We start from the raw sequence: 27468 nt of genomic DNA, 5'->3' as shown, positions 1-27468 counted from the left end.
GTTCAGTGAGATGAGACCAGGGTAAAAGCACTTGTTTGGTTCCCGGAATTCACTGGCAGAATGAAAGAACGGACTCCAGAAAGTTAGGGCAACACATGCACACACACACACACACACACACACACACACGCACACGCACACGCACGCATGCGCGCGCGCACAGAAGAAACACAGAGTTTCAGTAAAAAGTCTGGGTGATCTGAGGACACGGGCGAGAGTGAGGTCTGATGTATTCGGTACTGAGCAAAGGAGCCAACGGAGGGTGAAGCTCGTTTTCATTTCCTCTTGCTCCAATCTCACCAAATCGATTCCTCCTTCTCCTTTCCCTGCCATGGGTAAATCACATTAGCCATCCCAAATCACACGCCAGATGCCTCGAACGCTTGAACATCCACCCCACTCAGCCTCGGCCCCTCCTGCCTCATCTGTGCATTTGCACAACCAAGCCTTGGCCGCACGTCTGTCTCCCTGGCAGACTGTGAGCTCTGTGAATAAATGGCTTTGACACATCTCTGACTCCCAACAGCCAAAACTGTGTCTGACACACGAGCTGCAAAAAGTTAAATGTTTACTGAACAAATGCAAAAACAAGTAGGTGTTCGGGGTAAGGGAGAAGTTAGGAAGGTGTGTCAGATGACAGGAATCAAGAGAAGATGCAAAACTCATGCAGTGTTTTTTTTTGTTATTTTTTTTTCCTTGACTTTACAGTTATTCTGGGAATAAAGTTAAGTAGATGGGAAAATCTGACGTGGCACAGACAGAAATGTGGAAGGGATTTTTTTTTAAATGAAAATATTTCTAGCTTGCTTTCTCCTTCAAATTACATCCCACTAACTTGCTGAGAGAAGTACTAACAGGTTCAAGGCCACCTCAGAGGTCAGTGACCAAGCTGGATAGAATATAAGCCCAGCTTCGGCTGGGTGTAATTTGTGTCCTTTGCTATACAGTGGTCCAGAAGGTTATAAGGTGGGTGGGGAAAGATAAGACGGTTAAAGATGAGCTAACTGCCTGGGAGGAGCAGGACTACCCCCAGAGAAGGCCACAGCAAAAGCTGGAAGATGAGCTTAAGGTGTGTGGGGGGCGTCATTTGTGACTCTGTCTCTGAACTTGCAAAAGCATGTAAGTGGAAATGGAAATCGGGCTAGGAGTCACTGGGCACTCTTGTTTCAGAATTCCAAGCTGTGACAAACCCACTCCCAACACCCAGTTCTGCAAACAGTTCTAGGCGAGGTTCCAGTAGAAGGGTCAAGGTTCAAACTACGCGAATCTGGGTGGCCTTGATGAACTGGCATATCTTCATGCCACACAAAGTCTTACTCCTAAGGTCCCTGAAGCACCTGCAGTCTGTCCTGAATGTGGCAGGAAGGCAGATAAGCATCTTAGGTTAACTGTCTTGAGGTAGGAAGCAGAATTCTTTGCCTTAATCCTAGGGGAATTCAACTCCCCACACCCTGCTCTGTGCAAGGGCATTTCATGACTCATCTTAATGAGAGAGGCTGTGCAAAAAAAGGCCAAAGATGGCTTACCAGCAGGCAAATGGAAGGAACTGGCGAGAGGACTCAAGCATTACACTCAGAGCCCCAAACTCTTCAGGCATAACTAAGACATTATTACAGGAGGCCCCTGGCTTTTCCGGGTGCAGATGGAGATGTTGGTGTCCCCGACATTCTAAAACTTCCAGAATAGAAACAGTTGTCTCTCAAATCTAACAAGTCATTCATTCATTTATTCATTCACTAGGTAATGTTTTATTGAGGCCTTACTACGTGCCAAGGGCCATTCCAGAGCTATCGATACAATCATCAGAGCAGAGAGCCTGCCCTTTGGATCTCATATTCTACTGGGTGGAGACGGACTACCACAGCAAACCACTAAGCGCCAGGGCTGGCAGTGAGAGGTGCTATGAGAAAAGGAAAAAGCGGCACAGGGGGGCAGATTGGGAAGGTCAAGTGATATGTGGGGTTAGAGGCCAGAATGGGGCAGCAGCAAGGCCTCACGAAGGCGAAGCTGAAGAGGCAAGATAGGGGAAGGAAACCGCGGTAACATTCTTGGAGAACGGCTGGGGCAAAGGCCCCAGAGTGGGAGTGTCGAGGTGTGTTCAAAGAGCAGGGAAGCCTGAGAAGCCTGGCAGACAATCATCCATTCATTTGTTCAGCTAACGCTCACTGAGGCCCCATCTGTTGGCCAGGCTTTCAGTGGTAAAAACCAGTAAGGTGCCCCCCCCACCCCAACCCCAGCAATGAGCCTACAAAGCTGGGGAGGGGAGATAAAAAAAATCTGGTTAAAAAAAAAATTTACAGATTCAGGCTTAGCGACACACACCTATAATCCTAGCACTTGGGAGGCAAGTCCAGTCTCAGCTACAAAGCAAGACTGACTCAAAATAGAAACCCAAACAGACAGAAATATAATTACAGCTAGGCAGAAGGCTTCCGGCATAGTGGGTCTAATGCCCTTACACAATTTGGGGGTGAATGATCCAGCAAGGACCCTAAAATATATGTCACTCCATCTGGCATAATGTTGGCAGTGCTGAACTGATCACTTGTTCCTTCTTAATAACAACAAGAAACAAAAAAGCCTTCCAGATGCTAAACTTGCAGAGAAAATCTTATAAGTTGTAAGTGTACACTAGGTGTGTTTGCCACTACAGGGCAGCCTCAGAATAAAAGTAGGCACCAGATGGAAAAACCCAGGAGAGGTCACAGCATGGAGGCATGGACATGGCAGGACACCTCTGTGGTAATTTATGAACTGACACTGGTCTCCGAAGTCCTGCAGACATCAAGAAGGCACCGACAAGGCCCAGGGTCTGTTATAAGGGGTGGCCACCGCGTCACACTGGCATCACCAGTGTCCGGATCGCACAGGGAAGATCGCACCTGCTTCTCCATGAACTGCTTAGGATCCACACTCCAAGGCGGGGACTCCGGGCACAGACCTCTGTCTAGGAGAGTCTGGTAGACCAAACTGTGGGGGAGGGTTTAGCCCAGAAGAGCTCTGGCCTAAGAGATGCCAGTTCTGTTTTTTCCAACTCAATGAATGTACCCTTCTTCACAGGACAGTAGAGTTCAAAGATGCCTTGCCCAGACCCTGCATGAGCCCACAGAACAGAGTTCAGCCCTGCTGATCAGGAGTTGGACACCAAATTAAATCAATTCATACTAGCTGGATCCAGATCTGACCAAACAGATGGGGAGGTAATGGTGGGTGTATACGTCACCAGTCGCCAGCAACCACCTCAAAGACAGAGGCAGGTGAGAAGGAAGCTGTGTGTGAGTCTTCACCAGGTCCCTAACGAAGCTACTGAAGAAAAAAATGTTCAGGGTCCCTCACTGCAAGATGGGGTGAGATGAGACATACTCCCCACTGCTCCTGTGCCCCGACTCTGACACCTGGCAAAACAGGCTCCTGGGTTTGCAACCTCAAATCTTCTATGCTACCCAGACTATCTTCTGTCGTGGTTTAAAATCCTCAAGACATCCTTAGCTCTGATGCTGAGCTCCATCTAGAACACTTAAACGAAAGAGGGTACCAACTGCCCCCTTGGCCTTGACCCTGACTTGACCCAAGCACACCTTTTAAGACCAAATCTGGCAAGACTATCTCCTCTCTCCTGATCCCATTTCAGGACTCCCCACCACTTTCCAGTTCAGAAAGGACCCCAGGCTTACCCACAGCTAGTGGTTCAAAGTGGTTCCTAGGTTAGCCTGGGCCTTTGTCAGAAACAGCTCTACATACGGGAAGAAGGCTGGGACCAAGATTATGAAGAAAAGTTCCTACAAAATGAGCCTCAGGTTCTTCTCTAAAGAGTTGCCCTTTCTGCCTCCTCACCTCCTCCAGCCTGGGAGGCTTTTACTCTGTAATCACCTTGTTTACAGCCACTTTTAGGGTTTCAGGATAGATGAGGGAGGAAGGCTTTGTTGGGAATAAGGAAAGGGGTGTGAGCCCTGAGCTTTGAGACAGGGGAATAAACCCTCTTACCTGGGAGTCAGCCGAGCACGCTAGAAAACACACACAGGCGCGCTCACACACACACACACACACACTAAGCAGAAGGCCAGCTTAGGATGGGGGTTGGGGAGGGGAGGCAAGTTTATGTTTGGCACCTGGGAAAGGTGGAACAATAACCAAAGCTTGGTCTCCATGCTTCTGCTAAACAGTGGGAACGGCTACTTGGCATTGTTCTAACTATGCTTCTGTGGGCTGGAGGGCTACTGACAGTACTCCCCTGTCCCCAAATTTTCCAGAGCTCCAACCTGGGAACAAACTCGAGGGAAGAGGTGTGCAAATAGTCCAACCTCTCCTGGTGGTCACTGATCAGCAGAGCCAGGAGGTCCGCTAGACAGAACCACCTGCTGAGCTACAAGCACATCCTTGGCTTCCTCACGAAAGGGGTCTGACTCAGAACCACACCACTTCATCTTTTAAGATTCCCCTCAAACGGTTCCTCCCCTGTGACATCCTCAGCTCTCCGGCTACTTCCCCTCCTCACCCTCCCTCTAAATCTCCAAGAGGCCTGGTGTTTGCCTCTTCACAATCAGGCATGAGCCTTACTCTCTCTCCTTCCCCCAGCTCCAGACAAGTGTGTCTCTTTTCGATCCAGCTAAACACAAAGCACAGTACCTGGCAGAAGGCAAAGGCTTGGGAACTGTTTCTGCCACGCCTGATAACATTTACCTCAAAGGCATAGGAAGTGATGGACGCAGGGATACAGAACCAATCACACAAACAGAATGGTAAAATCAGCAGACACAAAACATGCAGGGGATGCTTCAGGGGGATCAAGAGGTGTCAAGAGGAAACTTAACCAGGAACTATACCAGTCCTTACCCTTCTTGAATTCCTCCAGCATGGCATCCAGCTTGGTGTCATGGAAAACAAAATGTACCGGGTGGTTGTAGAAGCGAGTGATAGTCTTGAGTGGGGTGCAGTCATCAGGGTCTACGAAAGCCAAGTCTTTGACATAAAGGATATCTACGATATTGGATTGCTCGTCTTCAAACACAGGAATGCGAGTATAGCCACTTTCCATGATCTCCGACATGGTGTTGAAGTCCAGGATCGCATCACTGCGGATCATGAAGCAGTCGTGGAGCTGGGTCATGATATCCTCCACAGTTTTGGTCCTTAGTTCCAGGGCGCCCTGGATCATATTTAATTCCTCCTTCACCAGGTCATTATAGGGCTCTGTCACCTTCAACATCTCCATCAGCTTCTCCCGGTTGTAAACAGTGCGAATCTCCTGACCCAAGAAGAAGTCCAGGAGTTTGCTAATGGGGAAACTCAGAGGAAAGGTGAGCAGCATAAAGACTTTGGTGAGGACAATAGTGTTGGCGCCCACTGCCAGCCCGTGTCGGGAGCACAGGGCTTGAGGTAAGATCTCCCCAAAGATGACAATGCCAATGGTGGAGGAGGCGACTGCCATGATACCAGACCCGATGAGGTTGTCTAGAAGGATGGTGAGGGAGGTGTTGACTAACACATTCCCAAGAAGCAGCGAGCAGAGCAAGTAGTTGCCCTTGCGCCGGATGGGCTCTATCTTGCGGGCGTACCTTCTCTCCTTTTCAGTACCACAGTTCTGCACGATGCGCAGCTCCATCGGGTCCAGGGCCATAAGCCCCAGGTTGAGGCCAGAAAATATACCCGACAGCACTAACAGCACCAAAACGAGAAGGATGTGCAGCCAGAGAGGCAGAAACCTCCCATGCTCCTCCACCATGAAGAGCAGGGAGTCCTTGTCTGTCCATTTGAACCAGGGCCCGTCCACTCGGGCCCGGGTGCACAGCGCATACAGCTTCATGTTCTCGCTCCTCCTCAAGAACTTGGTGATCACCACTAGCATTCCCGACGTGTTCCCGCGGCTCACGTTGACCAGCCGCTGGACCACTAAGTCCTTGGTGAGCTCCAGGCAGTTGGTGGAGTTGTGGACCGTCTCGGCGTCGTCCACCTCAGTGAAGGAGATCAGGTTGCTAGAGATCTCGCTCAGGCTGTGGCCATAGAGCCTCAAGTTCACCATGCTGCCCTCGGACACGAAGATGATGCCATCCGGGTTCATCCCGCACGACTTGTTGCAGCTCGCCAGCCTCATGCCCAGGATCACGCTCTGCTGGGGGCTGCTCTGGCCGCTGGCCGTCCGCGTCCATAGTGGCAGCAGCAGCGCGGCCAGGAGGAGGCGCCCTCGGGCCGGCCAGCCGTCCCGCCGCCCGCCCCCGCCCCCCGGCGCCATGTTGCTCCGGCCCCGCCGCTGCCCGCGCCCCGCCGCGCGCCTCACTCGGCGCCGCCGCTCCTGCCCTCCTGCCGCTCCGCCGCCGCCGCGCCAACTGCCCCAGCAGCGGGCCTGACGTCAGGCCGCGCCCCGCCCGCCCCGCCCCGCCGCCCCACGCCCCTTATTTGCATGACAGGTCCCGCCCCTACCCGCGCTCACGCGCCCGTCTTAAGGAGGGCTACGTGCTTAAGGTGGACCGGCGCTAGGCAAACGCGGGAGCCCGCGGCAGGGGTGCGCCCAGCCAAACCTCCGCGCGGGGCCGGGCTTGTCCCGCGCTCCCTCTTAGGGAATTCGGCTCCCTAGCCCCGTGCGCCCGGCTCCTTCCGGAACCTCTGCACGCTGTAGCTCGGCTCTGAGGCGGGTGGCGCTTCTCCGCGGACACAGGGAGGAAAATGCATTTCCCGATTTAGAAAAAGAAAAGGGAACCTGAGGGCTCAGACTGGCATTACAATCTCCTCACTTCTGGGATTTTTCCTGACCTTGACCCGAGACCAGAAGTAAGTGGTCACTGCTCTCCAGCTCCCCCCAGCCCACCGCTCGCTTCTGCCTAGGGGCTCTACCCGACCTCTAAAGCGCCTACAGCGACCAGGCTCGAACTTAGGCTGACCACCTGTCATTTCTATTTAGGGCTGGGTTTTCATTGAATACCCAATATGTGCCAGACACTTGTTTCAGGCTCTGACGATATAGTAATGAACAAGTTAAAACCTTTGCCCATCGTAGTTTACAGCCTAGAACCGGAAGGATGGCGATCAGCAGATAAACACATACAGAACAGTTACTGACTCTTTCTGGCAACACAAAGTATTTTGCCTCTGTAAGAACCTAGGCACATAGTCCTGCGTTGTGCCCTTGATAATAAGCTGGTAACAAGTACAAAAAAAAAAAAAAAGACCATAGGCACAAATCCTAGGCCTTTCAGATTTCCACTGTTAATCCTAGTTCCTGTCTGTAAATGACAGTAAGAATGAATGTTTTGCTTTGTTGAAACAAGGTCTTAGGTAGCCCAATATAGCTTTGAACTTTCAAAATCTGAGGCTGACCTTGAACTCCTGATCCTCCTCCTTCCTTCACCTCCCAAGTGCAGGGTTTATAGGCACATACCACCATGCCTGGGTTGACTGTTTTTTTTAGTTACAGTTTTAGTTTTTAAGTTGATGGCCGAAAACATGATAACAGCACCACCTGGCTAAGCATGTGGAAACAATTGGCTTACACACTGAGTGTGACAGGACAACCCTCTGTGAAGAGGCTTTGCTATGGAGTAATAGTTGCCTGCCGCTGCCGGCTCTTTCAGGACTATACCCTTAACCCCAAATTGTGGTGAGTGGCCAGCTGAGGCAGCTGCGGTGGAAACGGAGAGGTGTGGTTGCTGTTCTAGCCTTGAGATCACCGCTTCCTGAACGGCCCTGCTTGGATGTCATTCGGCAGCTGTGTATTGAGTGTGTGAGGATGACCACAGCCCTCCACCCACAGCGGTCCACTCGGTGAAGGGCAGGACATGGAGGACAAATGTCCTTATCTTAGTTGTGGAGCTACACAGAGCAGCAGGACCGCTGGGTCTCCCAGCAAGGCTTCCCTAGGCCCTGGAGACACAGAAAGCCCTTCTCTGCCTCCCTGTACAAATTCCTGTGTTTATTTTTACTTTGGTACACAGTCTGCCAATATAAGCAACAATCGATACCAGAAGCTAAAAGCCTAAACAGAAGGGAACACTCATGGGGTGTTGTGGGGGAGGCTTGGTAGCAGAAGCTGGATTAAATGCTCTGGCATTAAGGGCGAGGGTGTCTGTAAACAGCCTGCTGGAGGAAGTTCCTTGTGAGTAGGTGCCTCACCTCACACACCCAGTGTGTCCAGAAGACTAGGCTCTTAGTGAACAGTAGCCTCAGTTTGGGCATTGGCAAAGACTTCCTGTCCTCCCCCCCCTTGTCTCCTCCAACCTGGAAGGGTTACCTGCATTATTTGAAAGCAACCCCAGGTCTCTGAAAATCTCTTACCAGGCTTCCCCATCATCCCAGTTGTCCACGGGCCCCCTGACTGCCCTTCCTGTCCTTACAAACTTTCCCATTCTATTATCGATCAATTGGCTATTTTTATTTTGCCCTTTTTGCACTGTGTTTACTGGCATGTTGTAGGTAGGCACATAGTGTAAGCAATAGAAGCCAACAAAGGGAAAGAAAAATAATCACTTGAACTACTTTGGTTAAAAGAAGATGTAAAGAAGCAGGGGAAATAAACAAGATAGGAACAATGGTGAGGGTCTGCTGTCTGTTAAAGTCAAGCTAATTCACAATTGGATTTCCACAGTGATTAGGAGAAGAGTTGATTCCATGAAGTAAAGAAATGTAATTTGGAGCTGGGCGGTGGTGGTGCACACCTTTAATCCCAGTGCTCAGGAGGCAGAGGCAGGCGGATCTGTGAGTTCAATGCCTGCCTAGTCTACAGAACGAGTTCCAGGACAACCATGGCTACGCAAAGAAACCATGTCTCAAAAAACTAATGAAACTAATAATAGTAAGAAGAATAAGAATATCTTGCCAGGCAGTGGTGGCACACGCCTTTAATCCCAGCACTCGGGAGGCAGAGGTAAGTGGATCTCTGTGAGTTTGAATCCAGCCTGGTCTACAAGAGCTGGTTCTAGGACAGGCTCCAAAGCTACAGAGAAACCCTGTCTCCAAAAACCAAAAAAAAAAAAAAAAAGAATATCTGAGCCTCCCAAGTGCTGGGATTAAAGGTCATACGCATAAATTAAATATATCTAAAAGGAAATGAAATTCCTCTTTGATCTAGCAGAGCAAACAAGACTTGCTTTATAAAAAATGAATGCTCGATGGGACCTGGGGAGATGGCTCAGTTATTAAAGTGCTTGCCATGTTAAGTATGAGGACCTGTGTTTGATCTTCATCTGTGTGTAATAGTGCCTGTCTGTAATCCCAGCACTGGGAGACAAAGACTGGAGGATCCCTGGGGTTTGTCACCAGCCAGTCTGGTCAAATCGGTGAGCTCCAGAGCAAGTGAGAGACCCTGTCTTCAAAAAGTAAGGTGGAGCTTGGTCTGCAGAGTGAGTTCTAGGACAGTCTCCAAAGCTACAGAGAAACCCTGTCTCGAAAAACAAAACAAAAACGAAACAAAACAAAACAAAACAATGCCATAAGAAAAGTAAGGTGGAGTAGATATAAGATTTTACCTGATGTTGACCTCCAAACTCCATGGATGCACACACATGCACACGGATTAAATAAAGAAAGAAATGGTAATAAAAGAGATGTCAAAAGAACTCAGGCCTGTGACTCGGTGGTTGTGGCTGTCAGCTTGCATCTCTAGGAAAGGCATCTGCCTTCATTTCTCATAAATACAGAAAAGAATCTATGGCATATAGCATCAGGAAATTTAAACCTGGATGGCTGTGTGGCTCACAGCAACTAAACTGTGAGAATGAAGAAACTTTTCTCTTTGGGGACAGAGAAAGACCTTTGTCTCCTCGCCTCAGGGTGGCCTGTCCTTACTCATCGGAGTTGTCTCCTTTTGCAAGTAAGGAATTTGGGGAAAGGTCCTCCTTAGGCGATGAGCATCTCAAAGCATTCCGTTCATGAGCTCCTTGGAGGTGGATGGTCCTTTCTGAGTGTAGACCCTACGACACTGTGTCTGCCTCTCCCGCGGTTGCAGCCACTTCTTAGTCCTAGGCAATGGATCTACCTTAAATGGTGTCAGTCCTTTTCTTGCCCCTGGCTTCACACCAATGCTGGGGTTTGAGTGATAAAGGACTCTGAATTGGTGAACCATACCCTTCCAAGCTAGATTCTTCCTCTTTTCACCTTCTAGGTTCCCAAGATGGAAAAACTGTGAAAAATTAAATAAATCTGCCTTTCTGCTAATGATGCCCAGAATCTGCAGCCTGCCCTGAGCTCACACTGGAAGTCAGTTGGAATGTGTCATGGACCCTAGAGTGGTGTAAGCCGTTGTCGGTATGTGTAGCAAGTCTGCGCGCTAGCCCCCTCGTAAGCCTACATATGTCCTTGTTGTTCATAGGACATGTCCAAGCCATTGTATTGTCTCAGGAGGCAAGGGACCTTTCTCCATGTATATGGGGACAAAATGAGCTGAACCTTAGCTCAAATCCCAACTTAAATCACAGCAAGTGAGGGCATGGTTACCTGGGTATAGCGAGTGTCATGATTTCTGACTTCACTGAGTCAGAGAATAAGGTGAAAACATCAGGTTAGAGGGCCATACCAAGGAAAGGATGTGCCTCACGCGGGAATGCCAAACCACAAAGCAGAGAGACAGTTGGTATTAATTGGGGAAGTAGGTTTCAAAGGCCCCTTGGGCACCTGGCATAGTACTCTCCTTGGGGGCAGAACCACAAGAGGCTGAATGCCCCGGTGTTGGGGGTCAGAGTTCTGCAGGTACACTGGGGGCTGGTTCAGCTGCTTACTACCCATGAAGCCTGGGTTTCTGGAACATTCTTGAGTGCTGTGTGGTGATGCTCGGTGAAGTCTTCACTGGCTATGACAAGAATTCAATAGATGTGCTTAGTGATAACAATCATGATACAAATGATGTAATCAGGAGTTTTAAAGACGACACGCCCCTGTCCCTTGCTTTGAAAAAAACATTTGCTCTTATTATTTAGGAATTTTATACATATAGTTAATGTATTTTGATCATATCTACTCCCCCTCTCAATTCCACCTGAATCTCCAACCCACAATATGTCTCCCTCCAACCTCATGCTCCACCCCCTTTTTAATAAGCCTCGGTGTCAGATTAGTGCTATCCATATGTACTTGGGTGTGGGGCTGTAGCCTGGAACATGGGGAACCTACCAGTGACTGCACCCACCAAGAGATATTTCCCTCCCTTCTCTACCAGCTTTTAACTACCAATAGTTTCTCAGGTGGGGGTGGGGGATCTCATGAGCCTCTCCTCCATTAGTTCCAAAAATTGCATGGCTTGTTCTTGTCCGGTAACCGCAAGTGCTATTAGTTCTTGAGTGTAGTGAGCATGTCATCTCCAGAAGATAGCATACCACGGCTCTGCTCTCCACGCTCCTGCTTTAAAGCTCTCCTAAGCCTGAGCCTTAGTGCTGCTTATGGAGGAGGGAGTCATTAGTATACATGTCCCATTTAGAGCTGAGCGCTCAGTCACTCACTCTCAGCACTTCGCTTACCTCTGAGTCCCCTCGCAAGACACTTCCCCGACAAAGGAGAGAGCAGCACAGATCTATGGGTATACACATAAATATTTAAAAGGCAGTCCGGCAGCATGGTCATTTAGCAAAACAATAATAGTAGGTTCCTCCCTAGATGCCCTCATTCTTTTTTTAATCACTGTGTGACCCCATCTACCTCCGGCCACACAGTCTTCTTCTTCCCTTTTCTCCAAAGGGAGATCTGTAGAGAATGGTGGGGCAGGAGGGAGAAGCTGAGAGAAAGGTCACATAGGACCAAACAAGATCACATCTGGACACTGGCCTCTGGGGAAGAGAGCAAGGAAGATGGAGTGGCAGTGGTGGTGCTGGGTAGAAGTGAGCTGGAGACAGGTCTTTAAAGGGGTCAGAATCTGGAAGTCTATGCAAATCAGGGAGAGAGAAGCCCACTGTTCAGCATCCAGGAGAGCCCAGCATCCAGCCTACCATCCAGCATCCAGGGGACCCCAGCATCCAGTCTACTGCCCAGCATCCAGGAGACCCCCAGCATCCAGCCTACCGTCCAGCATCCAGGGGACCCTATTTGTCCAGAGCCCCTGTAAAGCTCCAGATCTTTGGTCACATGGACCCGAGGGTCTCTATAGACCCCAGGACACACTGTCCTCTTCTCTCTGCTGTCTACTGCCACCTGTGCACTGGAACACCCACTGTCCCCAAGTCTGGTTACCCCAGCAAGATTTTTCTTCTGCTTCTGAAAGCACACAAAGATTGTCTGTCTGTCTGTCTGTCTGTATGTATGTATGTATGTCTCTATCTTTTGATTCTTTGGTATAGGGATCAAACCTAAGGTTTTTACTTGTGTTCTAACATTGGGCTTCATCCCTAGTTCTTTATATATTCTTGAAACAAGTCCTCTGTTCTAAGCTATGGTCTACACCATGGTCTTCTATCCAACGGGTTATCTTTTTCTTGTTGGTGATAGGCTGGCCTTGAACTCAATACCCTCGGCCACCAAGCACTTGAGTGCTGGCATTCCAGACTAGTGCCATCACACCCTCCTCTTCAGGGTGCTTTGGTATCTGGTGCTGAAGAGGGAACACAGGGCCTCACACTTGTAAAGAAATGCTCTACCACTAAGCTCTACCCGCAGCCCTGACCTTTTTGTATTGTTAGGGATTAGCTAGTGATGCTAGAGAAGAGGAAAGACTGAGATAACCAACCTGACTGTTTACAGAGGATTCAAAGGGGAGTGCCTGGGATCACCGCTCCCTGGCACCTCTGACCTTTGTGTGGATTTGAAGCTGATCATGGGTTCCTTCATTCCTGACCTTGACAAGTCTCACTTTCTCAAGCTTCTTATCCCAAATGATCAACAGATAGAGGCAGCCTTGCCTGGAAAAGATAAGAGAAAATACAAAGGGCAGCGTGCTGTAGGGCCCCCTGATCAGTGAGCCTTCCCGAGGTTTACACCGTGCAATTCGGTGCCTGATTGCTTTGCCTAGCATATGCCAGGCCCTGGGGCTCAATCTGTGGCGTGGAGAAAAGGAGAGCAGAATACCAAGAGAGTTATTGTAAGGATTAAGGACCAGTCCAGTGCCCACCTGGCTTTGGGTAAAATTAAATTCAAAGAAATTTCACAGAAGCTTCTTCCATTTTTGCAATGCCTGGCAAGATAGAAGCAGTGTCTCTCAGCAGATCCAGCACTCACCAGCATGGCTAGTCCTGCGAGCCAGCTTCTTCTAGGGACTCCCTGTTTCTGCCTTTTGCGGGCACATATGGGGCCTTTGCCATTTCCATGAACCGTCTCCCCAGCTTTTAAAATATTCTTAAGCCCGGCATGATAGTACATGCCTTTAATCCCAGTACTCAAGAGGAAGTACTCTGTAGACCAGGCTGGCCTCAAACTCAGAGACATATCTGCCTCTGTCTCCTGAGTGCTAGAACCACTTGGCCACCACCACCCAGCTTAAATCGATGTCTTCAACAATCCACATCAAGAACAATACTGGTCTCATGTGTTGCTATGAGCATCCTATTGGAGCTGCCCTTGACCCTGGGAAAGAGGATTAGAATGTTCTCTTTGCCAGTTCTCTGCCATTGGTGTCATTGGCACACTCATAGTGTGCTGGCTAGTTTCACGTCAACTGGACAAAAGTAAAAAATCATCTGAAAGGAGGGAACCTCAACTGAGAAAATGCCCCCATAAGATCTGTCTGTAAGGGATTTTCTTAATTAGTAATTGATCCTGTCCATTGTAGGTGGTGCCATGCCTGGGCTGGTGGTCCTGGGTCCTATAAGAAAGCAGGCTGAGCAAGTCAGTAAGCAGCACCCCTCCATGTCTTCTGCACCAGCTCCCGCCTCCAGGTTCCCGCCTGGCTTGAGTTCCTGTCCTGACTTCCTTTGATGATGATCTATGATGTGGAAGCATAAGCTGAATAAACCCTTTCCTCCCCAAGTTGCTTTGGTCATGGTGTTTCATCACAGCGATAGTAACCTAAGACACGTGGTAATTTTACAATGTGGCAATCAATCACCTCGGGCAAATCAATGAGGCAAGTTTTGATTGTGTCCCTGCCCCACCCAGAAATCAGGGCATGAGATCTTCATTCCCAGGTGTCCAGATTTCCTCAGGTTTAGCTAATGATTGCCACCACGCAAGGTCTTCGGAGAGCCTGTAGTGTGTGTTGCTCGGCCTCAGGGCCTTTTACACAAGAGGCCTGAATCAGAGGCAGGCTCTGTCCTAATCTAAATTCTTGGCTGAACAGTCCTTCCTGGGGCTATAGTTTGGGTGTGTCCCCTGGAGTTCACGTGTTGGAAATTCAGCCCCCAAAGTCATGTGTTGATGGTATCTGCAAGTAGAGACTTTGAGAAGGAATTAGGATTAGGCAAGATCACTATGAGGGCAATAGAATGAGGGCACTAGTAACTTTAGAAGAGGGAGAGGGCCTGGCATGCTTTCAGTCTCCCCATGGCATTTCTTCTGCCATGTTATGGCACAGACACAGGCTCTCACCGGTTGCTGAGAACCTGCTCTTGGACTTCTCCCACCCCAGAGCCATGAGTTCAGTGAACATCTATTCTTTATAAACTAACTGGTCTCAAGGAATTTGTTATAAGAACAAATAAGCAAAGATATTAGTCAACCAGAGGGGAGAAAATACAATTAGAAGGAAAACGCTAGCTTAGATTGAATTGCAGGGGGTTACTTGCCTGTCCTCTCCATGGCTCAGTCCACTCCTGCCCTTGGGGATGGGTGGGCACCTCTTTATCTTATCTGATGTCTTTTCCTTTTTTAGATTTAGGTGTTTGCCTAACTATATGTCTGTGCACCATGTATGTTCAGGGCCTACGGAGGAGCAGAAGAGGGTATCAAGTCCCCCTGGCCTGGAGTTACAGACTGTGAGCTTCCCTGTGGGTGCAGAGAATCAACTGATAAATAAAAACAAATACTGGAAAATGGCTTTTGCATTTATTTATTTTAGTGTGTGTATATGTGTGTGTGCTGCTACACATGTTTGGAGATCAGAGGACAACTGATCTCCAGAGCTGGTTTTCTCCTTCTGCTGTGTAGGCACTGGGGCTTGAACTTAGGTCCTGAGGCTTGGCAGCAAGCACCTTTATCCACTTAGTCATCTCTGTGGCCCCTGTATATAGTAATGAAAAATTAAGAAAACTAGTCATTATTATTTGTTTCTTTTCTCTGTTCCTTATTACATGCCTTGCCCCATTGGCAGCACAAATCTTTGCTCACTTTACATCATTTTTATGTGTTTTTAATTTAATTCAATTTAATTGGTTTTTTTTTTCCAAGACAAGATATCACTCTGTAACTCTAGCTGCCCTGGAACTCTCTCCGTAGACCAGGCTGACCTTGAACTAACAGAGATCTGCCTGCCTCTTCCTTGTGAGTGCTGGGATCAAAAGTGTGCACACGACACTTTACCTTATTTTAGAACAAGGTAGAGTTTTCATTTCTTTCTCCAATGGAGATTTAGAAAGCTTAAGAAACCTGTTAAGGCTTACATAGAAGTAGATTTTGACCCCATTTATGCCTGTCCTGATTCTAACCCTTCAGGACCCCTACACATCTTCCTTGTGTTCGAAGAACAGAAAAGTAAATACTTTTTTGAGGAATTTCAACTTTTTCCCCCATGTAAAAGTGCTTAAGCGATTTCTATCAAATTTCTCCTGAAAATTTGGAAGGACCCCACTGCTTTACTGTTATTTTTAGCATTAAAACCCCAGTCAAGGCTGAGTGTGGCAGTGCCCAACTTTAATCCCAGCACTCATGAAACAGAGGCAGGTGGATCTCTCTCAGTTTGAGACCTATGAGTTCTATGGCAGACAAAGCTACATAGTGAGACCCTGTCTCAAAACCAAATGAACAACAGTAAAGCTGGCCAAGGGTTGGAGAGCTGAGTCAGCTGTTGAGAGTGTGTTCTGCCTTTGCAGATGACCTGAATCAGTTCCTAGTTCACCTCAGGAAGCTCACGGTGACTCCAGTTCCAGGGGCTCCGATACGCTCTCTGGTCCTAGCAGGCAACTACACTGTCATGCATGTACCCATACACAGACACACATACTTATACGTCATTTTTAAATAAGGGGCTAAAGAGATGGCTCAGTGGTGAAGAACACTTGTTGCTCTTGTCAAGGATCCAGGTTCAGTTCCCAGCCACCCACATATCGGCTCACAACCATCCAGAGCTCCAGGGATCCAACAGACACCCTCTTCTGATTTTTGTAGGTGCCAACCATGTACATGGTATATATGCATGGAGGTAAAACATCCACATGCAAAATAAACATATAAGAAAAACATATAAATCTATTTTTTTTTAATTAAAGCCTTTTTTCTCTTTTCCTGTAACATGACGGCTGGCTTGTTGGGGTTTCTGTCCCGCCCAGTACCCCAACAAGCTTGCAAGTCCCAAGGAAAATCAATCACACAGAGATCTCTATAAGTTATAAAGCTGATTGGCCCATTAGCTCAGGCTTCTTGTTAACTCTTATAGCTTATATTAACCCATTATTCTGATCTATGTTAGCCATATGGCTTTGTACCTTTTTCAGCAGTCAGCTTACTTGTTGCCTCTTCGGTGGGCTGAGCAGGAATGGCAGAGGGAGCTTCCTGTTTCCCAGAATACTCCCGTTCTCTTTGCTCCCCCTCTACTTCCTGTCTGGTTTTCCCGCCTATACTTCCTGCCTGGCCAATCAGCGTTTTATTAAAATACATGATTGACAGAATACAGACAATTCTCCCGCACCATTTTCCTTTCTTTTTTTCTTTTTCTTTTTTCTTTTTTTCTCATTTTTTAAGACAGGGTTTCTCTGTGTAGCCCTGACTGTCCTGGAACATTCTTTGTAGACCAGACTGGCTTTGAACTCACAGAGATCCAGCTGCCTCTACTTCCCAAGTGCTGGGATTAAAGGTATGCGCCAGTACCACTCACCTCACTCCACTTTCGGTCATCACTGCTTCGATGAGTATAACTTGTCTCCAAATTTTGGGTTTTCTTTGTGGTCTTGTGACTTGACAAGACCTTACTATGTAGCCCTGACAGGCCTGGGGCTCATTGTAACCCTTGAATTTGGGTTAATCCTACAATTTCTGCCTCCTGAGAGCTGGGACTATAGGTGTACCCGGGCTGGGCAGATGGTGGATCCTTAAAACAGTTATTTATGTGAATATGTATGTCCCTCTACGTAGTCCTAGGGCAGAGCACTAAGTCTGCCGAAGCAGAGGTTTGATGGTGGCATGAGGTGACAATCTCTTTCTTTCTTGGGTCACCCCCACCTCTTGACTGTGGGAGTTAGTTTTGTTGTTGTTGTTGTTTGTTTGCTACATAGCAAATTACTGCCCCCCTCCAAATTGAGTGGCTCAAAACAGTAAACATTTATTAAGTCAAATTCCCGTGGGTCAGGAATCAGGAAACAGTTTATCTGGGTGGTTCTGGCTCGCAAATTGTACTCAGGGCTGTCTGGAGCTACTGTCATCTGAATGCATTGATGGGGGCTGGAAAATCCATTTCCAAATTCTCATCTCTGGCCACCGGTAAGAGGTTATAGTTTTGCATTATTCTGTCTGTTCGAAGGATTAGGTAACTGGCTTTCCCCAGAACAAGTGATCCAAGAAGGGGGTTGGTGGAAAGATGAGGTTTATTTTGTGATCTTGCCTCACAAAAGAACAAATCACTACTTACTTCCTATTAAATTCCTATTTCGTTGGTCACATGGATCGTAGCTGATATTCTGGAGGGAAGAACCCACATAAAGACCCTAAATTGAAAATAGCCATCAGGGATCTGGCTCTCGCAGGATATACAGAAACATCCTCTTCACTGAATGTTTGATTGTTTTTTGTTTTGGTTTGTTTATTCGAGATAGGTTCTCCTTGAGCCTGGCTGTCCTGAAACTCACTGTGTAGGCCAGAATGTCCCCAAACTCAAGGAAGGCCTCCTGGCCTCAGCTTTCCGAATGCTGGGCCACCATGGCTAGCTCAGGCTTGAATCTTGAACGTCCCCCATGGGCTCACATTTTGAATAACCAATCTCTATTGGTGGTACCATTTTAATGTAGAGGCTGCGGGGGGCCTTTAAGAGGTTGGGCCTGGCTAGCGGAAGTAGGTCAAGAAGGTGGGTCTTCGAAGAAGGTTCTATCTGATTCTCTTCCAGCTTCCTGTGTGCATCATGTGAGCAGCAGCTACCACATGTTTCTGCTGCCGTGCCTTTCCCACCGTGATGAACTAAAACAAATCCTTCCATTACCTTCTGTCAGATACTCTGTTCCAGCAGTTTCAGTAAGGAACTAGAATGCTAACCACAGATCAGCCTTCCTGGGATTTCCCCTCCTGGGATGCCAATAGTTTCTTTTAAAGACTGGAAATTTGACTTACTAGGGTGACGGTTCTCTGCTTAGGTGTCCAATAGGCAAATAAACCTAGGCCCACCCGAGGCAAACTGCCACTCTTTCTTTAAGACTGGTAATCCTCTCTTTTCTTTCTGTACTGGATGCTGAATCTAGAGCCTCGTGCACGCTATGTAAGCAACCTGCCATCATGTTACTCCTCCGTTCTCTTTTTACTTAAGAATATTTTCTTTTTGTTGTGTGTATGATATATGTCTGTGGTTTATGTGCATGTGGGTAGGGAGGCTAGAAAAGAACATAGGTTTCATAGTCTATCACTCCCTGCCTTACTGCCCTGAGACAGGGTCTCTCACTGAACCTGTAGCTAGGCTAGCAACCAGCAAGGCCCAGCATTCCTCTAGTTTGTACTCCTCCATAGCACTAGAGGCTTTTTATGCGGCTGCTGGAGAATTAGAGTCAGGTCCTCATCTTCCTTCCTTCCTTCCTCCCATCCTCCCTCCCTCCCTCCCTCCCTCCCTCCCTCCCTCCCTCCCTCTCTCTCTCTCTCTCTCTCTCTCTCTCTCTCTCTTTCTCTCTCTCGTTTTTTTTTTTTTTTTTAAGATAGGGTTTCTCAGCCAGGCGGTGGTGGTGCATGCCTTTAATCCCAGCACTCAGGAGGTAGAGGCAAGCGAATCTCTGTGAGTTCGAGGCCAGCTTGGTCTACAAGAACTAGTTCCAGGACAGGCTCAAAAGCTACAGAGAAACCCTGTTCTGTCTCAAAAAAAACCAAAACCAACCAAACAAATAAATAAAACAGGGTTTCTCTATGTAGCCATGGCTGTCCTGCAACTTGATCAAGACCAGGCGGCCTTGAACTCACAGAGTTCTGCCTGTCTCTGCCTCCCAAGTGAGGTTAAGAGCATTGGCTGCTCTTCCAGAGAATCGAGTTCAATTCCCAGCACCACATGGTGGCTCACAACTGTCTGTAACTCCAGTTCCAGGGAATCTGACACCTTCACACTAATGCACATAAAATAAAGTTAAATAAATTATAAAAAATACTTGTGTATGGAATGTTCAAAAGATAAGTCTCTACACATTTAGTACAGGTGCTATTTATATATTTAGCCATTTTAATGATTCAATCTAGTGCCTCATGCCTACTGGGCCAGTCTTCTTCTGCTGAATTCTAACCTCAGTGTTGCCCCATTCACCATTTCACTTTTTATTTTGAAAAAAGATCTTTCCATGTTCCCTAACCTGGTCTGAAATTGTCTGCTGGTGGCTCAGCAAGTCTTGGACTGTGACCATCTGGTCTCAGCCTCCCAAGTAAATGAAATTACAGATCTGTGCCACTAGGCATAGCCAAATGCAAGATTTTTTTTTGATGTGTGATGCCTCTCTGTATGCTACGAATATGTTTTATTACCATTGGCCAATAGCCAGGCAGAATAGAGCCAGACTGCCAGAGATGCCAGCAGTTGCTGGAGAAGCAAGATGTGAGGTAACAAGCCACGAGTATCATGATTAAATATAATAGAAATGGTTTAAGATGTAAAAAGCTAGTTAGTAAAAAGCCTGAGCCGTAGGCCAAACAATTCTCAGAGTGAATATTTGGGAACTGGTGGGTAGGAGAGAAACCTCATCACAATTTTTTTGATTTAAACTTTTATGCATGTGTGTATGTATGCATGTATATGATGAGAGACCAGGACATGTCAGAGCCCATGGAACTGGAGTTATTGGCAAACGTGAGCTGCCATGCAGGTGCAAGGAATAGAACCTGTGTCCTCTTGAAGAACAGCCAGTACTTTAAAGTGTTTTCTTCAGCCTCTGGGATTTTTTTTTTTAAGACAAAGTCTCTCTGTGTAGTCAGAATAGCCTTGAATTCAAGATTCTCCTGCCTCAGCCTTCTGAGTGCTGGGATTGCAGAAATGCATACAATTCAGATTTTAAAAAATATTTCCAGACAAATTCAAATTTTTATCTTCCATTTATTTGTGTGTGTGTGTGCACGCATGCACGCATGCATGTATGCTTTTGCATGGCACATATACAGAAATCAGAAGACAGATTTTGGGAGTCAGTTCTCTCTTTTACCATATGTGGGTCCTGGAAATCAAACTAAGGTCATTAGGTTTGGTGGCCAGTGCCTTATCCCAGCCTTGAGAAGAAATTTAAAAAAAAAAAAATCTTTTCACCAAGTGTGGTATATCAGGCCTGTAATCCCCACACTCAGAAATCTAAGGCAGTAGAGATGTGAATACAAGCCCAGTCTGGGCTACACAGTACATCTTTTTAGAACTAACCTGTGGATACATAGCATAGACTATGTAAAATCTAGATAGTTGGGGCAGATAGTATAGCTCATTTAGATCCTGAGTTCAGTCCTCAGAACCACAATCAATAGATAGACAGACAGACAGACAGACAGACAGATAGATAGAATTCAGCTAGTAAATAGAAAGCTGGCTCAGTGGTTAAGAACACTTGTGTTCTTGTAGAGGATTTGGGTTCAGTTCTCAGGATCCACACAGTGGTGGCTCATAACCTTTTGTAACTTCAGTTCCAGGGGACCTGACTCCCTCTTCTGGCCTCCGCAAGCACTGCACACACATGGTATGCTTACATGCATGCAGGCAAAACACACAAACAATAAATCAAATCTAAAAATAACATAAAATCCAACTAGGTTTCCCCACTCCCGTGTCATCACCCAGCCCATCCACTTTCCCTTCTCCTTCGGATTGCCTATTTGTCTCCTGTCTGGCTTCTCCGCTTCCATCCTGTTTTTCCACAGTCTATGTTTTTTAAGTCAACAGCTGGAGTGACCCTTTAAAAACTACTGAGAAGTTATATTCGCTCTGATCAAAACCTACCAGAAGCACCCCCATTTCTTTTGACATCATTGTCAAAGCCTTGGCATTGACCTACAACCTGTGGTTTGATTTTAATCCAGTTCAGGGGGAGACAAGAGTTCTTAGTGAAGGAGGGATGGATGTGATAGAAAAGCGAACATTTGGAAGAGAACTGTTGACGGTCTGTTAGGTGACCGATAGAAAGCTGTCCAGCTGAGAAGTTATACTGTGGGCTGACACAAAGATGACTCAATGGATAAAGGCTCTTGCTGCCAAGCCTGACAACCTGAGTTCAGTCCCTAGGATTACAAGCTGTCCTCTGACCTGCACACACACACACACACACACACACACACACACACACACACACACACACACACTGTGGCATACACACGGCCCCCAATAAGTAAAATAAATGTAATACAGATTTTTAGAGAAGCTTCATTGTGATACATGATTATAATCTCAGCACTTGGGAGACAGAGACGGGACCATTAAGGGTTTGGAGTCAGCTTTGGCTGCATAACAACACCGTCTAAAACAATGAAACACAAAGATATGAGGGAAGAAATATTAATTAACATTCTTTTAAAGCTAAGTCTGATTTGGGCGTGATGTTGCATGTAACCCCAGCACTCAGGAGGCAGAAGCAGGTGAATCTATGAGTTCAAAGCCAGCCTGGTCTATAAAGCATGTTCTAGACCATCCTGGGCTTCATAGTGAGACCTTCTTTCATAAAACCAAAAAAACAAAGCAAATCAAGCCCATACTTCCGCTTATCAAGAGCTAACTGTGTCTCAGCCACTTACCTTTCTCTCCTTACCCCACTTCGGTACTTAGAGTAATTCTATGATGTGAGTCTTTGTGTTATTCCCATTTGACACACAGAAAAAATAGGTCCCAAACACCTCAAATATCTTGCTCGAGGCCATGTGACTAGACAAGGCCACCAGTACACAATGCTGACATCCAAACTTGTTTGTCTCTAGCATTCCAAGGAGCCATGTTCACTGAAAAATGTTGACGCTAAAGACACACACGTTTTCAGGACAGAAGCTAGAAACAGCTATGGGCTAGGGATACAGCTCAGTGGTAGTCTGTGACCTTCGCACAATGACCATCCTCAGCGCAAACCAACAAGAAGGAAGCTGCAAGAATGTTCCTCACGTCAGTCTAGTACTCCGGAGGCTAACCCAGGAGGATCCATGTGAGGCCAGCCTGGACTACCTAGTGAGAATGTTGTCTGTGTTTTGATTTGTTTTGTTTTGTTGTGAAACAGGATCTCACTGTGTAGCCCAAGTTAGACTGGAACTTTCTCTGTAAACTGGACTGGACTTGAACTCACAGAGATGGCCTGCAGGCCTCTGAGTTCCAGGCCAGCCTGGTCTACAGAGTGAGTTCCAGGACAGTTGAGATTACACAGAAAAACCCTGTCTTGGAAAAAAACAAAAAACAAAAAACAAAAAACAAAAAAACAACCAAACACCTCCCTCCCAAGGCAAAGAAAAACAAAACAAAAGCCCTTAGCCATATGTGAGTTTAGATGTTCAAAAAATAGAGTAATGTAATTTAAGAAACACTACCATGTTTCTGCAGTTGGACTCCTTATACACATTTTTTTTCTTCAGTTGGTATTGTGTGTGTGTGTGTGTGTGCTCCCACATGTGTATGAATGTCCTTTGGGTGCCAGAGTTTTGTGTTTTTTGAGACAGTCTTATTATGTATGTAGCACTGGCTGACCTAAAACTCACTGTGTAGACCAGGTTGGCCTTCAACTTGTGCCTCCTTTGTGCTAGGATTACAGGTGTACACGGCCATACCCACACAAGCTGAGTCTTCAGTGTTCAGTCTAACCCTGGCCTCTTAGCTTTCCACAAGAAAGCTGCTTATACTGGGAACCACCACCATCAAACTGGCTCAGGACTTGGACCAGGTGACCCTACCAGGTTCCAGACTGGTTCCTAGACATACTCAGGGTTTCCACTTATCTCTAAGAAGCTGATTTTCCTTGCAGGTTCTAGGTTCTTCTCTTTCTTTCTTTCTTTCTTTCTTTCTTTCTTTCTTTCCTTCCTTCCTTCCTTCCTTCCTTCCTTCCTTCCTTCCTTCCTTCTTTCTTTCTTTCTTTCTTTCTTTCTTTCTTTCTTTCTTTCTGTGTAGCGTGCGTGCGTGTGTGTGTGTGTGTGTGTGTGTGTGTGTGTGTGTGTGTAACAATGTCTACTTGCTAAGTAAACAAGGCTGGCCTCCAGCTTGGGGCAATCCTCCTGACTGCTGCAACTATAGGCATGTGATACTGCAGTTGGCTCTCCCAGATTAATAGGCATGCTCTCTCCCAAATACTTCCTTTTAAAAGGGCTAGAGTCACGTTCCCAGAATACATTTCACAAAGTGTTTAAGACCATGCATGGTCCTGCAGATCTATAATCCTAATACTAAAGAGGCTAAGGCAGGAAGACTTCAAGTTTACGTATGAGCAATTCAAGCTGGAGGCACACCTGGACCACATACTGAGACCCTTTCAGGCACTTCCAAATGACCTGTTGTTTTATTCATAGCTGAATGCATCTCTCAAACCTCGTCAGAGAAGCTTCTATTTGCAGGAGATGGTGATGAACACGGAGACCCACAACTGGCTAAGGTGCAGAGAGGAAGAGAATGCTCTGTCCCAAATGGAATGCCTATACTGCACATCCTCCTCCCGAAGCTCAGGGATCCTTGCAGAAGCGAGCGTGGGAAGAGTGTAAGAGGCAGAGTCAGTGAATAAGCTGCAAGATCACAGTGTCTTCCAGGCACAGCAGAGCAGATGCACAGAGGAACTCAGAGCAGTTATGACAATGTGTACAAGCCCAGTACAAAGTCAAGTTAAGCCACACCAAATCTCAGCAGGGAGAAGGGAGGCAGACATGAAGCCTCACCCCTTACTGGGGAATTATTGGGAGCTGATACTGGGAGATGTTGAGAGAGAGAGAGAGAGAGAGAGAGAGAGAGAGAGAGAGAGAGAGAGAGAGAGAGAGTTTTCTTCAACCGTGTTGTTCCTGGTAGGTTGACCATGCTCCTGTGGAAAGCCACACATCCCTGAATATATGGGCACAGCAAACCAGACATGATGTGGGAAAGAAAAAAAAAGAGGGACACAAAATTGGTTGGTAGGGAAGGGAAGTGGATCTCAAAGGAGTTGTGGGTGTTGATAATGTCGAAATTTATTGTACCAAATTCTCAAAGAAATAATTCCCTAAAAAGGAAAAATAACTTTTAAAAAGGAAATTAAAAAAAAGAATTAGTAGGCTAGTTGTAACAAAATCTCACATATCTTATAGAACTCTCTAGAATCCCACTGTGCATATATATCCTTCACAGAGTCTTTGATCTCATGCTTTCAGCAATCCAGGTGGTGTTAATCTTCTCACACCCATTTTATCCACAGAGATCCAGATAAATGAAGTTCCCCGAGTTCATACAGCAGAGTTTGGTCTCAAAAAAAGGCAGACATGGGGCTGGAGAGATGGCCCAATGGTTAAGAGTACTTGTTGTTCTTATAGAGGACATAGGTTCGGTTCCCAACACCCACATGGTAACTCACAACCATCCTTAATGCCAGCTTCAGGGAATCTAATGCCCTCTTCTTCTGACCTCATCAGGCACCAAGCATGCACATGGTACACAAACATACATTTCAATAAAACATTCATAAGAATAAAATAAATCAATGGGGTAGTGGCACATGTCTTTAATCCCAGCACTTGGGAGGTAGAGGCAGGAGGATCTCTGTGAGTCTGAGGCCAACCTGGTCTACAGAGAGAGTTCCAGGATAGTCAGAGCTATTATACAGAGAAACCCTGTCTCAAACACAACCCCAAAAGGAAGAAGGAAATATGAAAAAGGCATTTAATTCCAACTTGCATATGACAGAGTTCTCCTGCTTGCCCCATTCTGCAAATGCTTATCAATTGTAAGCCTTGACTTTGTAGCAAGGGGACATCTGGGTGCTAGAGGCAGACCCTAATTCATGGGAGCTCTGCCTCTCGGCACAGCTGCCACAGATCTGAGGTCTGGTCATCAGGACTTTGATTTTTGATGAGATCACCTTTGACTAAATGAAGCAATGAAGTCATTAACCCAGACTGATTTTTATTTTAATTAGGGCAAGGTTTCAAGCATGTTAGACAAATGCTCTATCCTTGAGCTACAATTCTCTCCTCTCCCCCTTCTCTTCCTCATCTTCCTCATTCTCCTCCTTCTTCTCTTCTTTGTCCTCTACATATGTGTGCATGCATGTGTATGTGCATGTGTGAATGTGTGTATGTGTGAATATGCTGAAAACTGAATCCAGAGCCTTGTGTCTGTTAGACAAGTCCTCTACCACTAAGCTACATTCTCATCTCTATGTTTTTATTTTTTTGAGGCAACTCTGGTTGTCTTGGAACTAACTATATAGACCAGGCTGCCCTCGAACTCACAGAGACCTACCTGCCTCTGTCTCCCCGCCTCTGCCTCCTTAGTGCTGAGATTAAAGGTGTATGCCGCCATGTTTGGCTCATCTTTTTCTTTCTTTGACAGGATTTTGCAACATAGCCCAAGCCAGCCTTGAGTCCAGCCATCTTATACCTATATTTCTGGGATTATAGGTATATGTCACCACATCTGGCTCTTAATTAGTTTTTCTTCCTTTTTAATTAAAAAAGAGTTTTGAGTCTGGCAGTGGCGGCTCATGCCTTTAATTCCAGCATTTGGGAGGCAGAGGCAGGTGGATCTCAGTGAGTTTGAGACCTGGGCTACAGAGTGAGTATCAGGACAAACTCCAAAGCTACAGAGTGAAACCCTGTCTCAAAAACAACAACAACAACAACAACAAAAGTGTTTTGAGACAAGGTCTTAGATCTTGCTTGACTGCCAAAACCAAGGCTGGCCTCAGTGTGAGGCATTCCTTCTGCCTCACCCTCCTGAGTGCCATGATTACAGGCGTATATCATTATGCCCAGAACTTCTATTTTTAAAGATTTACTTATTTTTATTTTATGTGTGTGGCTGTTTTGCCTGCCTGTATCTGTGTGTCACATGTGTGCAGTGCCCTTGAAGATCAGACAAGAGCATCAGCTCCTCTGGAACTGTAGCTACAGACAGTTGTGACACCATGGAAGGGCTGGGAACCCAAACCTTGGACCTCTGCAGAGCCAGGGTTCTTAACCAACAGATTCTCCCTGACAGGTTCTTGATTTCTACTGAGAAATGAAAATGGCTAAGACAGTGAGAATGCTGGGAGTCCTCATGAACTTATTAGAAGACCATGTTTGACTTGAAGAAAGTTATAAGGAGACCCAACTAGGGGACTCAGAAACACTTTTTCCTGCCAGGTGTAGTGGTACACACGTTTAATTCCAGCACTAGGCAGGCAGAGGCAGGGCAATCTTTGAATCTGAGGCCAGGCTGGTTTGCAAAGCAAATTCTTTGACAGCCAGGGTTTACACAGAGAAACCCTGTCTCTGAAAACCAGAAAGAAAGAAAAGAGAATGATAAAGTGGAGGCACCATCATCCCCAGAGCCAATGGGGTGCACAACTGGCATTTTACAGATGCTGCCTGCCCTGGAGTTAGGCAACCCCAGATCACGGGAACGTCTGACAGCAGAAAGGGTGGCAGGTTAACCCCTGACCCATCTTTCAGAAGGCAGTTGGTGAGTAGGGCCATGTGGGGGAGGATATCACAGCTTTTCTTCTTTCTCTTTTCAGCTCGACACTTTAACCTTGCTGATTGACCGGGCCGTTCTTCTGAAAGGCAGCTCCCCACCTTTCTGTGTCCTCTCACCATTTCTAGTTCAGAGAAATGGATGTTTTTAAATAATTGTCTTTCTCTAGAATAGTCTAAAATAAAACCCCCTTCTTTATTGAATAATGATGATGACAATAATGATTTTTTTTATTTTTTTGACAATAATGATTTTTGAGACAGGGTTTCACTATAGCCCCAGCCAGCCTGGAACCACTATGTAGGCTAGACAAAGGTTCAACTGCATTTGTCTGCCAAGTGCTGAAATAAAAGTTACGTACCTCTAAACCTGACTCTCTCTCTGTATGTATATGTGTGTGTATTTTTAGATACATATACATATATGTATGTATGTATATATTTTTTTCAGACAGGATTTTCCTGTATAGCCCTGACTGGCCTGGTAATTGCTACATGAATTAGACTGGCCTCAAAGTTGTAGCAATTCTCTTGCCTCAGCTTCTTGAGTGTTAGGTACAGGTGTGAGCCACTGCCTAATCCTTCCAGAGTAATCCTGATGAGACATTCTCCCGTCATCCTTGTCATGATGACCACCTTGCTTATCTGCTCCCTAAAACCTCAGGTTCC

At 46.6% G+C, this 27468-nt stretch overlaps 1 protein-coding gene and 1 long non-coding RNA gene across 4 annotated transcripts in view; one reads left to right on the top strand and one right to left on the bottom strand.

The window, feature by feature from the left end:
* The window catches only part of Cnnm4 (cyclin and CBS domain divalent metal cation transport mediator 4), a 42354-nt gene extending 36110 nt beyond the window's left edge, over positions 1 to 6244 (bottom strand). For all 3 annotated transcript variants that reach the window (XM_085679524.2, XM_085679523.2, XM_048430351.3), the window contains exon 1: positions 4834 to 6244. In XM_085679524.2, the coding sequence (XP_085535650.1) occupies positions 4834 to 6229 (1396 nt within the window). In that variant the 5' untranslated portion in view covers positions 6230 to 6244. The remainder of the gene's footprint in view (positions 1 to 4833) is intronic.
* Positions 6245 to 6470: 226 nt separating this feature from the next.
* LOC125397838 (uncharacterized) lies at positions 6471 to 14877 on the top strand. The gene is made up of 4 exons (XR_007231197.3): positions 6471 to 6765; positions 10091 to 10233; positions 13676 to 13969; positions 14761 to 14877. It is a non-coding gene; the product is annotated as an uncharacterized LOC125397838 (long non-coding RNA).
* The last annotated feature ends 12591 nt before the right edge of the window (positions 14878 to 27468 follow it).

The sequence above is a fragment of the Myodes glareolus genome, chromosome 18 (assembly GCF_982192425.1).
Source record: "Myodes glareolus chromosome 18, mMyoGla1.1, whole genome shotgun sequence".
Lineage (NCBI taxonomy): Eukaryota > Metazoa > Chordata > Mammalia > Rodentia > Cricetidae > Myodes > Myodes glareolus.
Note: the sequence above shows the minus strand (reverse complement) of the source record. Positions and strands in the feature narration are given on the sequence as shown.